We start from the raw sequence: 16,544 nt of genomic DNA, 5'->3' as shown, positions 1-16,544 counted from the left end.
AACATATTAGATTTGGAATAACCTATAAAACCTGATGACTGTGAGAACAAGATAAGATTAATTTTATTCATTATTGAATCATATACTATTTAATGTTTCTTATTATTTTATTCAGATTTTTTGTTCAACTTTAGAATAAAAATTGGGGTAATTGTTTCTTAAAGAGTTTTTATAAATCATATGACATGTGACAAATGGTGAAAAACCAGGTGTCGATAATAATGACAATGACTAGTTTTGGATTAGTGCCATGTTCAACACATGAATATGAAATACAGGATATTACGTTAATATAACACCAGCCGGTACTGGGCTCGGAATAAAAATAACCCTGGCAATGTTTCAAAAAACTATTAGAAAGAAATTCTATTTTTGGATTAGCCTCATAGTTTCAAATGAAAAGCTTTATAATAGATAACCATTACAACATTAATTACATCACATTCTGATTAAAAAGATTTGTAAATTTTATTGTCGGAACATTTGATGGAGATTAAACATCTGCAAAAACAAAATATTAATTTCCGTTATTTACTATAAAAAAGAACATTATTATTTACTGTATCCGGGTGACACTATTTGCATTTTCCACTGTTTTTGTAAACAATCCAGATATAAATTAAGACCTCATTCAGCCAATTTAAACTACTTAACTTACACAGACGAGTGGTAACGGTATTAGCAGAAAACCGTGTAGCTTGTCCCACATAGAATCTGTATCAATCCTGAGCGGGAACCACTCGTCCACTCGGCGTGTGTGTAAATGGTCATAAGGAATAACATAGATTTTATATTTTTATTACCGTTATCACTATACAAACTAAAAACTCATATATTAAAATAATTTAAATTTCAGAACATCTTATAGCCTGTTATTTCTTTTATACCTTAAAATCCCAGGAATTCCCTTGACTTGAATGCAGTTGAACTTTATATACATCCTTTCTTAATTAAATTTTAGATCATGAATTATGAAAAAGTTATATCATACATTTATCTATCAAGGCCACAAGCTGACTGTCAAAAGATTTATATTTATTTTTTAGTAATCAAATTTGAGGAAAAGTGGGAAGTTAAGAGAGGTATGGGGTAGTTGAAATTTAAATTCAAAATATTATTTCCACTTTAGAAGAAACAAATGAAAAGGCCAAATTATAGTAATGTTTACTCGAACAGCAATGTTTAGTTTTCACGACGCTCCATGCGGCTATGCATCAATCGATATGCGCATAGCCGCGTAAAACATTGACGTTCGATTGGATTTGCCGTCGCCGGCCTGGAACCGTGCCAGAACAGGTGTGAAAGACCCTTGTATATGGATGACAGAAACATCAGATTCCGTTTAAAAGAAATCTTGCCTATTTATTGTCGAGATTAAAATAGTTTACAACATTTGTATTCACTTAAAAGCTGGAAAAAAAACCCTCGTTTGAGTGTCCTACCTTAAACTAGCTACAGTGACTAATAACATATAGTACAAGAGTGCAATATGTTAAAATATGGTATATGTCAATCATATCAAACTAGAGCACTATGTACTCCCATAGGTTTCTGATTTTCATTATTACAACTGGGTTACATGTTCAGTGTTTTGGCAGCAGACATAGGGTCTGTATACTGAAAATTCTTGTGGATTGTCATATTCAGTCAATTTCTGCATATCTTATACTATGATGTTGGATCAAAGTTATGTTTCAAATGTTGAAAGCTCAGAACACATATAAAATCACACAGTATGATTTGAAAAGAAAAGCACATTTGTACAGAAGTTCAATACATGAAGAAGACATAATTTATATTTACAGTTTTTCAATATGAATATATTTTTTTGTAGTTCAAAATGCTTTGAAAGACAAACTAATATGGGTATGTTCACACACTGCCACTGTTAAGCTCTGTCTACACTATCAAACTAGTGTGATGTGCCTAAATGTGGTAATGATATGCTTAAATATGGTAGTGATATGACATCATGTCCATATACATTATGAGCACATAACATTTTTTGTCACATAAAGTTTGATAGTGTAGACAGAGCTTACTACGGTTAGCTATTATTGATATTATCGTGATATATGACTGTTCACACAATTACTGGTGTTATTTTACCTGTAATTTTATTTGACACTGATTATTAAAGAAAAACAGAGGTCAAATCGCTAAATGTTAGTGTTCCCGATGTTGATAACCTATCCTGATTGACTAACCAGGATTACAGATTGGGTGTTCCGCTCAGACTGCAATAGGTTAGACCAATGGTTAACAGCACATAGTAAGTCTGCTAGTACAGCAATGATCGTCATTGAACAAGCAATGATTAGTAAAGGGTGTTACAGACTGTACTGATACCCACCATGGTTGAAATGTCCTGTTTTCAATCTATAGTGAAATTCAACAAGACACAAATTTAGGCTTGTATGAGCGGTTCTGAAAAAAGGTCACCGATAAATCATAGGGATTCCAGACAGTCAAATTATTTGTCAAAATTGAGTACACCCGGTGTTCCATATGAAGGCATCTACGCAAGACAACTTTAAAATATAGATGTACCTGCATGCAAACACTCCGACCCACCTCTCATTATATTTTGTATTATGCCCCCAAAATAATTATAATACAACAATTTTATTGAAAACAGAATAATCTGGAAGTACTGTACTGTATTTTTTTGACCTAAATATTCAAATGTCTATATTTGGTCATACAATGTATTCATTCCTACATAATGTAATGGTATATGAAATACAAATATGTTTGAGTGTATTAATAGATCAAATATTTAAATAGACCCATACATCTTTCAAAACATTTATATTATTTCACCTACTGTGAATGTTGACCACAAGTCCATACATAATTCTCATAATTTAAAATCTGAACATGAAATGTACCATTTAATTGTGAGAATGGATCTAAATAATGCATGGCATGTGATATGTAATAAATCCATGGCAAAGTGTGTTTATATGTTGGGAAAGAAAAACATTTCTAACAGCTTTTTCAGAAGAATGAATGAAGAAGCTGTCCAATCAGAAAACAGTTTTACCTAAAACCTTACATATAGAACATTATTTGGAATAAACACCCCGCCACATGCAAATATACACAATATTGTTACCAGTTCTATTTGTATTCATTGACTGCCATAATCTACAATTTACCATGTTTTATCACTTCTCGATACTAATGGTGTTTGATTATACATGTCACCATATTACACCTAAAAAATAAACACCTCTCCCCAAATAAACGCTTCCATCGAATAAACGGCTACTCTAAAAACCCTTCTGAACAATGGGGCGTTTATTCAAATAAATATGTTATTTATAATTTAGCACCTCATTTTTAATATTGAAAACAGATTCAAGATAAGAGATCCTAAATATCACACAAGATGAAATGATATTATTAAAATGAAGAAATGTGACAAGTGTTAAACAAATGTAAAGAGCTTATTTATTCAATTCAAGTATTGACTTGCGCATACAGATGTTGTTTCATATTTTACAAACATTTCAAAAATATAAAATACTTTTTATTTTAGTTTTATTTTAGTTTACAATACAGTACTCAATAACCTTTTTAAAACTTAAATTCTTAAATGTTTTGTGAAAATTATTATGTCACTATTTTAGTTAAGTATCATTGATGTCTTAAAGTAAAACATCTTTAAAATATATATAACAAAAATTGAACTATTATTATCAACCACAAAAATGAATTGCATTTTACAATACATATTAATATCTGTTAAGTGTAACATTAATATTAAGTTTATAAGAGAATGCAATACCAGGGTAAAACAACACTACAATTACCAATGTACTTTGGGAAATATTGTGGTGATTAAATTTCAGATTAAGCAGAAAAACTCAAAATATGATAATGCAAGTTATGTATTTATATTAAAGAGATGTTTGTGGCCTTGTTTTCTGCAACTCTGGATTTGCCCTAACATTGTCAACTGAAACTTAATTGAAAATAAGGTTGATCAATTGTTTCAATTTTGTGGACATCTACACTTGCACTCATGAACACAATGGAGATTTATTAGATGCATTCAAGGATTATCAAAGTGTTTCTCATTGAGAAATGCACTAAAGTGAAGTATTGTCAATTCATTCAAGGCTCAGCTATATATATGTTCAAATATCCAATTGAGTCATTTTACAGAAATCATTTGTAGTGCTATTTTATAGTACTGTTTGCTACAAATGACTGGTAGGGTACTATAGGCCTATATAGTACCTAAGTAGTATTACGAATGCCCAAAAGATCCAACACCAAATTTACATCTGGTTTGCACACTGGTGCGAGCGAAACACTCATATTGGTTGAAGCTTGGAACAGTTTGAAATTTAGTTTACACTAGTAGGTGTAGTAATAGCTGGATAACGAGACGAATTCATAGCTTTTACTGATTTACTGATTTTCCATTTTCGTATACAGGTGAACATACCTCCTACTATGCAAATTACAACTGGAATGCCTAAGCCAGCAGAAATCACGATGATGACAAGTTGGGATAAGCTTTCAACTGGTGGCTCACCATATCCTATATTTACTGACCTAAAAATAAAATTATTAATTTTCAAAGAACATTTCTTTGTGATACAGGGTTTTGACCACTAATTGTGTGGGAAATTATTGTGTGATTATTGTTGAATATATACATACATTATTTCTGAATAATTGTCACTGCGATCTAACCGCATGAATATGGAAGGTAGACATTTCAGATTTTATTGTACAAAGTAAATATAACCTTTAAAGAAAGAGTGTTACTGAAGTCCATCATACAACACATTTTACACAAAGAGTATTCATAACCGGGCCCTCTGGGAGACCAGTCTTTGACTTAAGAGGTTACCCAGTATAAACAAAAAACAAATTCAAATAACATAAAGCAGACGTTACTTCTTCAGATATCCTTTTAACAGGGATGTGATGTACAAGTACCATAACTCTTCCAAAAGATGTAATGATTTCTTTTAAGTGCACACGAACTAGATGTGTACACTGGACGGACCCATAAAGTCCTTATCCGAGAAAAACTTTTCTTCCACCTCAACTATCGCTGACTTAGTACTGTTATGGTTATGGTTTACGGCGCCCTGCCTTAACAAGTTCCGCCACTCTACTCGACTAAATTAACATTTTTCTAACATCAACAGTTTATGTATCAGAATGATACAGTTAAAATAGTTTAGGGTACTTTGTATGTATTTTAGTTTCATTTTATATATACTATTTTTTCTACTTTTTGTATCTAATTTGCAACTTCAAAGTTCTGTCTATTATTAGTCATTCAGAACATTGGTTGCAAAGCTTCAAGTTGGTAGGGTAAACGAAGCATATTATGAGGAAGTATTTAAATACAAGTTTAACATTGAAACTTTTATGAGTAAGCGGACATGGACTTTGAATACCCCATATACATATATATATATCCTAGATATCTGATTGGTTAAAATATGTGGGTATAATTTGATTTTCTTCGATGAATAAAAAAAGAGTTTGCCTCTGGGACTAAACTACAGTATAGTTTAGTCCCAGAGGAAAACCCTTTCAGTCCCTTGAGACAAGATATATTTTTTTTCACAATATGAATTATTGCAAGCATTAGGCGCTATATAAATCCAGGATATTATTATTATTATCATTATTTTAAATAGGATGCACTTTCATAACTTGTCGAAAACCTCCTAGCAAAATAAAATCATAGTTAGTTGATCTAGCTATTAGCCAAGACCAGGGATTGTTATCTGATTACAACCTGTCTAACAGACAATTACTGAACCAAAAAATCCATGATTCAACTAACAAAGATGGCGTAAAGAATGTATGTGGTATGGATAACAAATGTTGACAGCTATTTTTAGTTTTAAAATTGTATACCCTTTTGATCTATAGATTGATATATAGGGACTACAGAACATATAATACCACTATACATATATCTACTATAAATAATGGTTAAATAAATTGAAATTTCTTTACCTACACCCTTGGGAATGTTCGACAATGGTGAACCTGAGGCAGGGATGTAGAAACTGATATGGCAAATTTGATACACTTTGATACAGAAGGATGGAACATACTTATTTGCAACAAACAAGCAGTCATTCAGGTCAATACAGTTGTACCATACTGTAGTAGTAATCTTGCAAGATATTGTAGTTTTTTTTTAACTCTAGAATCTGTAACATCCTTAATTCATACTTACCAGCTGGTATAATTAGTATTTTTATAAAATTTGTCCTTTGTTGTTCCAAAGCTGACATTCACTGCTGAAAGCTTGATATGTGAAATTTCATAAAAGGCACGAATGATGCTTCGATTTGGAATTTTATCACTGTATTGTATTACTTTACTTTCATGGCACTGAAAAAATAAAAAATAAATTTCATTGCATCATGGCACTGAAAAAATAAAAATCAACTTCATTGTTTTTTTAAACATGGTGGTTATACAGCTTGCCTACTAATGTTGGATTAAAATGATGTCTGACTCCACCTCAATTATTTAGAGCATTTTGTTTGTATGTTTTTCCTGTGAACGTGTGTGTGTACGTGTTTGTCCTGTGGGCACATTATGTTATATATTGGGACCCGTTGTATTGCCGTAATCCGAATGTGAACTTATAGGCTAATGACGAACTATGACTTGTAATAAATAGATACACAGTGATCTAAGTTGAGAAGTGTTTTATTCAAGATATGACAATTACCATCCATTGGAAAATTGTATCTATTGTAATAGTAATAACCAAAAACTAATACAAGAATCTCCTATTCGTCAAAAAAGGGGCAATATTTTTGAAAGAATAGAGCCATTTTGAGTCTTAGGCTGTGTTTATACAACACCCTAAATTTGAACACGTCTTTAATTTTTAGCGTGTTGCATGGGCCGAGGTCAACCCCACAAAAACCTTGCAGTTATACATTAAATCGTAATACCGTGTTATACCGTAATTCATAATCCTAAGTTGTATACTCGTATGCATTATGAAATAATATGAGTTTATTAAAGGATTTTAATAAAGGATGATTTCGTTTATAATTTAGTTTATTCAGTTATTGATTTTTTAAATCTGATTTTGAAATTAGAAAAAAAAAATGTTTTAGAATTAGGATAAAACTATGCTACATTTTGCCAAATTATGCCAACATTTGATTAGCGTTAATGTTAAGTGCTAAATCGATTAAAATATGCAAAAAAAGCACAATTATCTACTAGATTTGGTCAACATTTTCACAGCTCATACTTTTATTTAACTAGAGGTCAAAACAATACCCTGAGGACACTTCTAACACGCCAACAGCAACCGGGAATCCACAACATTTTAGGATTCAGCCAAGTAGCCTTTTTTGCAATTAAAATCTCATTACACAGAATCTCTTCGGTGTTATACAACACACTTCTCGTAGGCGTGTTGAATATGCGTGTAATAGCGTGTTGTATAAACGCGCCCATGGAGTAGTGCAACCTCAATTGTTAGAATGGTACCAGCTTTTTTGTACTAAACTGTATAGGAGATGGGATAATATGCATCCAGCACTTTTCGAAAAAGGGATGTTTCACCCCTGGGATGCAAGTTTCGTATTCGTGATACAAGATATCTCTATAGCAATAATGGTTTATTTATCTTTAATCACAACGGCAGTGCCCAGTGTGACCTCATGACCCTGTACTTCTGATACAGTATTTTCAATGCAAAATTTAAAGACAATTCTGCGTTATATAGGTTCTTTGGTAACAATACACAGAAAGTACAAGAAAACACAAATAAGAATTGCTTAAATAATTCAAAGGTTTATGTTTATGTTCAATTGTTGTATCAAATTTCTTATTTAAATACAATAAGAAAAAATGTCACAAAAACTTCATCATGCATTATTGCATAAAAAGAAATTAATTACGCAATACGTGAAGAAAGAATAGATTATAATAGAGAAAGTGCAAGAGGAAACTATGAGTAGGTTTAAAGGTCATTCATGGACAAAATGATTTCTTATGATACATCTCAGATATTCTTTAATAATGCTATGAAATCCAATACACAAAATGATGCAATGATGGCTAGGTGGTGCCACTTATTTTATGCAAAACAAAACTTGCGATGCTGTGAAAACCTGGGACAGACAGTACTATTGATAGTAGATAAGGGCAACATTTCCATCCATTCCATTAAGCCTCATACAGTACAGTATAATAAGACTTTTGAATTTAAAGCTCTGTCTATAGTACAAAACTTTATGTGAAAAATAAATGTGTCCGTATATGGACACGATTATGTCATACCACTACCATATTTGTCAAACTAGTTTGATAGTGTAGACAGAGCTTTAGTTGGAAAAAAGCGTGATGTGCTCAAATGTGGTTGACAATTTAGGTAAAGGTTAAAATAAAAATTAAATATATAACCTACCTGCAATGCATCGCTCAAAGAGTGTTTAGGATCTGAATACACTACAGGTTTCCATTGAGAATAACTACCTAAAAGAGATTTGGAAGATGCTGGAGCTACAAAATTCATTATCTGAAATAAAAAAAAATTATTAGTAATACAACCAAACTATTGAAATCATAATATATACTGTACAGTCACAGTGGTAATTTAGTATTTAGGCACGCAGTACTGCACTGTACATTATTCTCAACCATGCAGTTAGTATATTATACTGGCAAGAAATCAATTAATCAGACATCCCAACTCTCACGTTATTGGTGGGAGTCCCCAAAATTTTGTGTCATCTCCAGCTAAAATATAATTTCTCCCAATATTTTGGATGAACATATTAAAAAATATCCTGATAATGCCAATAGTCTCCCGATATTTTGTGTGATTCCCTCCTAAAATACAATATTTTCAACATTTTCCGCCTTTGGTACCCCATGAAATACCCATGTTTAAATATTATAGATGCCAATATCTTTTCTATGTATTAACAGCACCCTAATTACTTTAAAGTAATTTTCAAAATATGATAGCGCCTTCTATAGTATGAACATGCTTTCCAAAATCCTCCAGGTATTTCATTTTTTCAATTTGGGAGGTCTGAATAATGATTAAACTGTTGAATCATGGCTTTGATCATTATTTGTAGTGATGGCAACATTTCACAGACTCTTGCAAGAAAATTAGATCTGTTAGGGTTGCCAACTATTGATGGATTGATGACAGATGATAGAAAGGTCTTTAAATATCTTTATCTTGTCAAATTCAAAATACAGTTTTCTGCAAGTTATCGTCGTTTATTCTTTTCTTTTAAAGATTAAAACCTTAGGTATTTTTGACTATAACTTTTATCAATTTATTTTTATAACATTTATTTTATTGTTTGAAGGTTTGCATGGTGAAATCAAATGTTGATATAAAGTTTGTGGTATATTGATCGAAACTCAACAGTTATACAATATATATGGTGTACCACAAACTTTATATCTTTATTTTGTTTTTCAACTCTACTACTGTATTGGTATTTTACATAGTTGGTTTTAAATACAAAATAAAGAATATCCCAATACTTTAGCATGTATTCATTAAGGACGAGGATATACGTACAGCCGCTGGACATATATCATGTATCTTGTTATATGTACCGCAGTTGGGCGCCGCTGGACGTACAACGTGTAAAACTTGTCCTAAATAGTAAAACTCGTCCTAAATAATAAAACTTGTCCTAAATATTAAAACTCGTCCTAAATATTAAAACTCGTCGTAAATAGTAAAACTTGTCCTAAATAATAAAACTCGTCCTAAATAGTAAAACTCGTCTTAAATAATAAAACTCGTCCTAAATATTAAAACTTGTCCTAAATATTAAAAACCTAACCCTCTAAATAATCTCTCTTAAAAAAAAAAAATCGTCAAGCATAGCCTCATCAGAAACCCACCACGCCACACAGCTGGCTTGCAGAAAAACCTTTTCCATAAATAAAAGAATGGAAAAAAGGTAATCCTAAATGTGGATTAACACATGACATCTGAATGCTCTATAATTGGTTGCATGTCGCGGTACGTATAAGTATAACAGTTGTTATACGTACCATCGCTGTACGTATAGCAAGTCCCATTTATTAAACACTTACAGAAAATATCGCAGGCGTATATTCATCATCTATAGACTTTTTTACATGAAGTTCTGCTGCTTTATCACTGACCATTAATACTTCAACAGCATAACGCGAGTTTAGGAAATGTGATGGAAAGTTTTTTATAGAAAAATCAAACTGTGTTGTGTTTTCTGTATACTGCATATGGGGTAAAGCAGTAGCACGACCAGTTTCGTTGTATGCTCTCATCTACAAAAACAAAAGTAGGATATTTTAAAATACAAGCATAACATTTAAAAATGAAAAACATTAAAAGAACATTGACTTTCATAGTAGCAATAAAAACTTATTTGAGATTACAGAAACTTTCCCTGTAATTTTTGACATTTTCTCAAAATAAATGCATACAGGTAGGTATATATATATATATATATATATATTAATTTGAAACGATAAAGATGAGGAAATCTGTGAGAATGAGAAAAAGTCGCCCCAACCGAGACTCGAACTCGGACCGCCTGCTTGATATGCAGATGTCCTAACCATTAGACCACTGGGGCTTTCATGGTATTGTTCGAACTCGATTGGATAGCGACTCTTTAACACTCTCGGCGTGGTACGGCGGAACAGCACTAGTCCTCAGTTGTACGCACGCGCACCAGAGATCAAATTGATACGCCCTCATCTTACAGTATTTTTATTCACGAGGCGGGATCTCCGAAGAGATACTTTTATATATATAAACAAATCAGGCAAAGAACAATAATTCTAAACCGCCCGGGCGGTTTAGAATTATTGTTCTTTGCCTGATTTGTTTATATATATATATATATATATATATAAATCATACTGTAAATTATAGAAACAGTGCTCATATTCGGAACATGATCTCATAATCGCGTCGAGCATAGCTCATTGGCGAAAGTTCCGCATTTTTTATTTTTATATATATATATATATATATATATATATATATATATATATATATATATTACTTTTAAAACATTAAACCAGGTCATTCCATGTCATGATAGTATTCATTTGGACATAAATGCAGTTCTTTGGAATGCCCTTCCAAACTCAATCAGAATAGCGAATCACTTGTCACATTCAAACTCTTCAAATCCCACATGCATTTATGTATACTGGGCCAACAGCATTATGTCCTATCTTAAGAATGAACCAGTATAAAAACCATCTTGTCTAAGGACACAAAAAAGGTAGCACAGATCATCTTTCATCCTGCCTGCATGATAAAAACCTAGATTTCTATCTAATAAAGAAACAAGTGCATTTATGCATACGGGGCCAACTGCATAACATCCCACTTGATGGATGAGGCAATGTGAAAAGCATTTTGAATGAGCACACAAAAAAGGCAGCACAGACATCTTGCATCCTGCCAGTTCAATTTCTTACCATTCTGCTATTAGTATATCTCATGACAAAAACATGATTTATAATGTTCTAATTGATTTAAATTTCTAAATATAGATATAGATAATAAATGTTTCATCTCACCTTAACAGATAGAGTTGAGTTTGTTTTCTTATACCTTCTAATACTCTGGAATGTTCCACTACATGTTTTGGAATCTATTGTATCATTGAAATTTAGCCAATTGATGCTGTCTAATGGGGTTATCATTGTCACATTGCTATTTGGATTTGATACATCTGCTGTATCCTTTGTATCATTGAATTCTATAAGCTGAAAAAGAAATTAAAATACACATAAAGATCTAATATTATTATTTTTACATGAATAGTTGAAGTAAGGGAATTGAAAATAAAGTTTTAATACGGATATATTTTAATGCCTATTGTTTTAAACTGTCAATTATTTTAATATTTGGTGAACTATGACTATGAGCAAACAAAATGTTTTAAGGTTTCAATTTTTGTGGGAAATACAGCACTCAAGGGCTCTATGACCTGTAAATGACACTGTAAATGTGACAAATTGGGGAGTTTTTTTTGTAGAATTTTGAGGTTTCAATTGTTAATCTCCTAGAATTTTCATCACAGAAATTACACAAACCAATAGTGGTGATAGTAGTCTGTGAGTGCCACTTACCTGGATAAACCAACAATAGGCCATGTGCTCTCCAGAGAGAGGGCTTAGATACGAAAAGTTAAAAGTTCCTAGAACACCCCTGTACCAGTAACCATAATAGACTAGTCCACAACCACGACCTCATGTGGGAACATACGACAGTCATCATTTCATATCTAAGTCCTCCCTCTGGACAGCATGAGCTATTGTCGGTTTATCCAAGTAAGCTAGGCATGATATATAAAGCTTCAAACAATTATTAATAATAGTATCACCTTTGTAACAAGCATTGCCATTGAATAAGTTGGTACAGATGTGAATTCAATGGACTTAGAAACATCTTCTTCAACTAGCAACTTCGTCCAATTAACCATCAACTGAGATTTATGATCAGTGACAGCTAAAAGAATTGTTGGACCACCTACAGACGACCAAAGGTAGTGGACTGTGTCATTGTCCCCAACAGCAACAACATGAGCAAGGTTGAAGGTGTTACTGCTTTTATTTTTCCCTTCGCATTCTGGTATGTCACAGTCTTCATTATAAGTGATAGATAACTTTGATTTAAAAAAAAGTTGTGATTAACAATATCATTATTTTTATAAAAAGTTCACTGTGTTCTGATTTGTGTGTTTGGGGTGTGGGGTCACTCTAAAAAATATCGATACAATATTGTACACAATACTTGCATTTACAAGGTATATTTTCATGGGCCTGGTAGAACAAGTGTGGGAAATACAGGGGAGGTGAAGCATTTATGGGGTATATTTTTGAGGATTTGGTAGCACAATTTTTACAAGGGATTTTAGCTAAACTGGATGCTAAGCCCATCACTTGAGGGGTCCTAACTTTGAATCAATGAAAACCAGTCGGCAGTGTTATTGAAAACCCCATTGCAAACGGTTCCCCTTCGCCAAGAACCAGTACAAATATTGCGTCCTCTCTGGCATGGCTTTTTTCCTGTTATCTTAGTATTTTACAGTAAAACAGGTAGCACAATATTGCTTCATTAATGTCTGCTGCACCTATTTGGTTTGTATGCAAGTCAATCAACTAAGAATAAGATTTAGTGTTATTATATCTAGGCTCATGGATAAACATTATTCTGTCGGGACATTTTATATAAAGATTGCTTTAATCTATTTAGGCCTATTTCTAACTAATGGATTCCCTTTAGTTTAGGATGATATCGGTTGCGTTAAAATCAACTTCCGGCATTTTGTATGGCGCACCACAAGAGCTATACTGTTGATGATATCAGTCACGTTTTGTTGTGGGTGCGCTATTTTGTATGGAGCGGGATGCATGCAAGTGGGATATACATTTTCTTCATTTATATAGATTCAATTGATATTTTTTATGAACTAGATTATTTATGTGGATATTTTTATTTGGTTAATAAATATTTATTATCAATACAGGTTAAACAGGTCTCGGAGAAGGATCTGTCCTTCAAAATGGCAATTTCTAAACACGTTTAAATATTATATTAGGCATATAATATGTTAACTCTATTATTATTTAATATTATATAAATTAATATATTATTTAGAGAATATACGTCTGTGTTTTTTATTAATTATGGAAACAATTACATAAAAGAGAACAATTTATTAAAAAACAAAAAAATGTAATAACATATTATTCGATCACCTTATTTTTATTTCTATTTTTATTACGTCGCGATCAAAATAGAACGTAACTAATATGATCGTATCTAGCGGCGCTCCATACAAAATACCGGATGTATGATTTTTTTTATTTCATCTGACACCTTCCCTTTCCTCCCACTAGCGAGAATACAACTTTATCTAGGCCTCTAGCTAGGCTACAACAAGACAAAGATGTATGTTATTAACAATGATTTGGTTTGGCCTAAAAGTGGGATACATTCGCCCAAAAGTGGAACGAATTGTCCCACCAAACCTGGGCCGAATCGTCCCCGAACTTCATTCACGTCCTTGTCGCCCTGCTGAGACTGACACAAAACTTAACATCTGGCCTACCTAGCAAGGGCACGCTACTAGCTTTTACCTATTAGTATTAACCTACCTTTCTACATTTTATTTCTGAGATCCCAATCGCAAATACAAGAAAAACACCAGCAAGACTGAAGCACCTTGATGGGAACATTGTATTTAAAATACCAAAATAAAAAGCTACATAATGAGGTGAGTTGATTCAGATAAGACTATAAAACTGTTGTTTAGATCACATGATCGGCGGATTGCAAAAGGTGTTTTCAGTCAGAGAGTGTCATGTGACCTTATCAGGTGCGTGACACTTTACCGGTCGGTTGGTCGGTCGGTGGTCGGTCTGTTGATCAGTAACACTAACTTGAACACGCGACTGCAGCCATGTATATGACCTTGTTCCTCCACAAAGCATGAACTTCATCTCCAAGAAAAGGATGAAACATGACACGTTTCATTACATTATTTTGCATTATTTTTGTTTCTCTTTTGTGGTTTACCATCACTTTTATTCATTTGTCGTTTGTTCATACATAATAATTACATTTTTCATTATACACTACCATTTTGTTTTCATTCTTTTTCATTAAAAAAACACACTCTTAGGCCGCAGGCGTAGTCCTACTCGTGTTGTCTTGTTCGGTAAAATTCGTTCCTTCGGCATAATATAATATTTCAATCGATATATAAACAATGCTATTATTATATATTCGGATTCAATGGATGCTAAAGGAAATTTAAAGTAAAATTCTAAATTAATTACAAACATGCCTATTTTGTGTTGTGGAATCTTGTTTTCTTTCTCAAACATTCCCCATATATTAACACGGACAAACTCAGTTTGCAACCAACAAGGCCAACAGCCATAAGTCGCGTTCTAAAACGCATAGTGATACCAGACCGACCGACCGACCGACCGACATAGTGAACTATAGAGTCGCGTCCACGCGACTAAAAATGTATAAAGTTTGCTAGTAAAGTCTAGTCCTACACACAGCAGACTCGCAGAAGTTTGATAAAGTCTATTATAATCTATGGTGTGAGACAGGTTATATGCCTTATATCATTTAACATTTAATTTTGATCACCAAAAATAAATTTGGTTACTTATTTTGACATTTTATTTCGTTGTGGAATCAATTTGTCATACTGTACATTATTTTAAATAATTAACAAATGATTTTTTAAATAGGGTCATTGTACTGGTGGAGGGTCATGACCGGTTGCTGAGTGAGTAATTTATCAATTTTGTAAGTGTAATAATGATTGACATAGTTATAAATAAATTAAATGAATATCGTTGGATTTATTCGGCAGAAGGATATGTATTTCCCCAGTGTAATATTAAAATTAAGCATCTTCTAGAAATAGGAAATAGTGTCGTTGTAAAATACAACAACATTTGAACATGCATGAATAAATGTCTAAATTGTTTTAATGAAATGGTAAAATAAGATAATTATTACTAATTGTCTATAATGGGCGTGGCTAGTGGGTGAAGTCAAGATCACACAATGGTTAAATAACATCAACAATTTACAAATATATATTCAAAAGTTAAATACATTTCCTAATGGGAAGTGCATTTACTCAATTAATAATGTATTTAAATAATTTTAAATTTCAGTAAATATACGGTATAGGCCCTTCCTCATCACCGTCAATTGACATTTCGTATCATTCTAATGTGTAGGCCTTTGATACTCATAACATACATCATCGCCTTCCTTTATTAATAAAAGTATAACATTACATAAAATTAATGGCAGTTTCTTGATTAAAAAAAGTTATTTAAAAAAAATTGATTCATGAATGAATTGAAATACATTAAATTAAATAATTTATGCGTAATATAATATAATGTATCCGTGTGTTATTACTAACAATTAGTCGCTTTATCGCGGGTGGTTTTAAACAAAATATTCTTGTCAATTAATCTTGTATGGTAGGGCCTACATAATTATTTTAGAATGTTTTTCTAATATGGAATATGTGATGGAAACACACAGTAATTAAATATAAATGACCACAGCATCGGCTTAGAAACATAGTTCTAATGTACCCTGGGTGTCTCTGTCATTATGGCTTGCTTGTCTTCTTCTCTCTGTTCTGTTCTCTCTTCACCATACGTGCATATATGCATATATTATGTAGATAGGGACTTTCAGTAGGCGCGCCCAAGTTTAGATTATAATTTGTTTTTCTGCCTTCCACTCATAACCTCGTGGAAAATCTAGCACACATGGAAAGATTCGATATTCACTTATAAACATTCATTATATGAATAATAATGTCTTTCCTTCCCTCTCTTTCTAAACTACTCTATACTCTATAGGTCTATGCTATATAACATAACAGGGAAAAGATGAAAATAATTATTAATAACAATGATTTGTTTTGGCCAGAAAGTGGGATATTTTGGCTCCAAAGTGGACCGAATTGTCCTAAATTGTGCCG

The 16,544-nt window shown here is 32.3% G+C and overlaps 1 protein-coding gene across 1 annotated transcript; it reads right to left on the bottom strand.

Annotated features, from left to right (window-relative positions):
• Window positions 1–3,439: 3,439 nt before the first annotated feature.
• On the bottom strand, window positions 3,440–14,324 carry LOC144853923 (glycosylated lysosomal membrane protein A-like). Its single transcript, XM_078711790.1, has 7 exons — window positions 14,167–14,324; window positions 12,390–12,671; window positions 11,581–11,769; window positions 10,096–10,308; window positions 8,432–8,542; window positions 6,227–6,384; window positions 3,440–4,569 (listed from the first exon to the last, which is right to left on the bottom strand). Exons 1-7 carry the CDS (start codon window positions 14,245–14,247, stop codon window positions 4,359–4,361), a joined length of 1,245 nt encoding a protein of 414 aa, XP_078567916.1. The 5' UTR covers window positions 14,248–14,324; the 3' UTR covers window positions 3,440–4,358.
• Window positions 14,325–16,544: the final 2,220 nt, after the last annotated feature.

The sequence above is a fragment of the Antedon bifida genome, chromosome 10 (assembly GCF_963402885.1).
Source record: "Antedon bifida chromosome 10, ecAntBifi1.1, whole genome shotgun sequence".
Classification (NCBI taxonomy): Eukaryota; Metazoa; Echinodermata; class Crinoidea; order Comatulida; family Antedonidae; genus Antedon; species Antedon bifida.
Note: the sequence above shows the minus strand (reverse complement) of the source record. Positions and strands in the feature narration are given on the sequence as shown.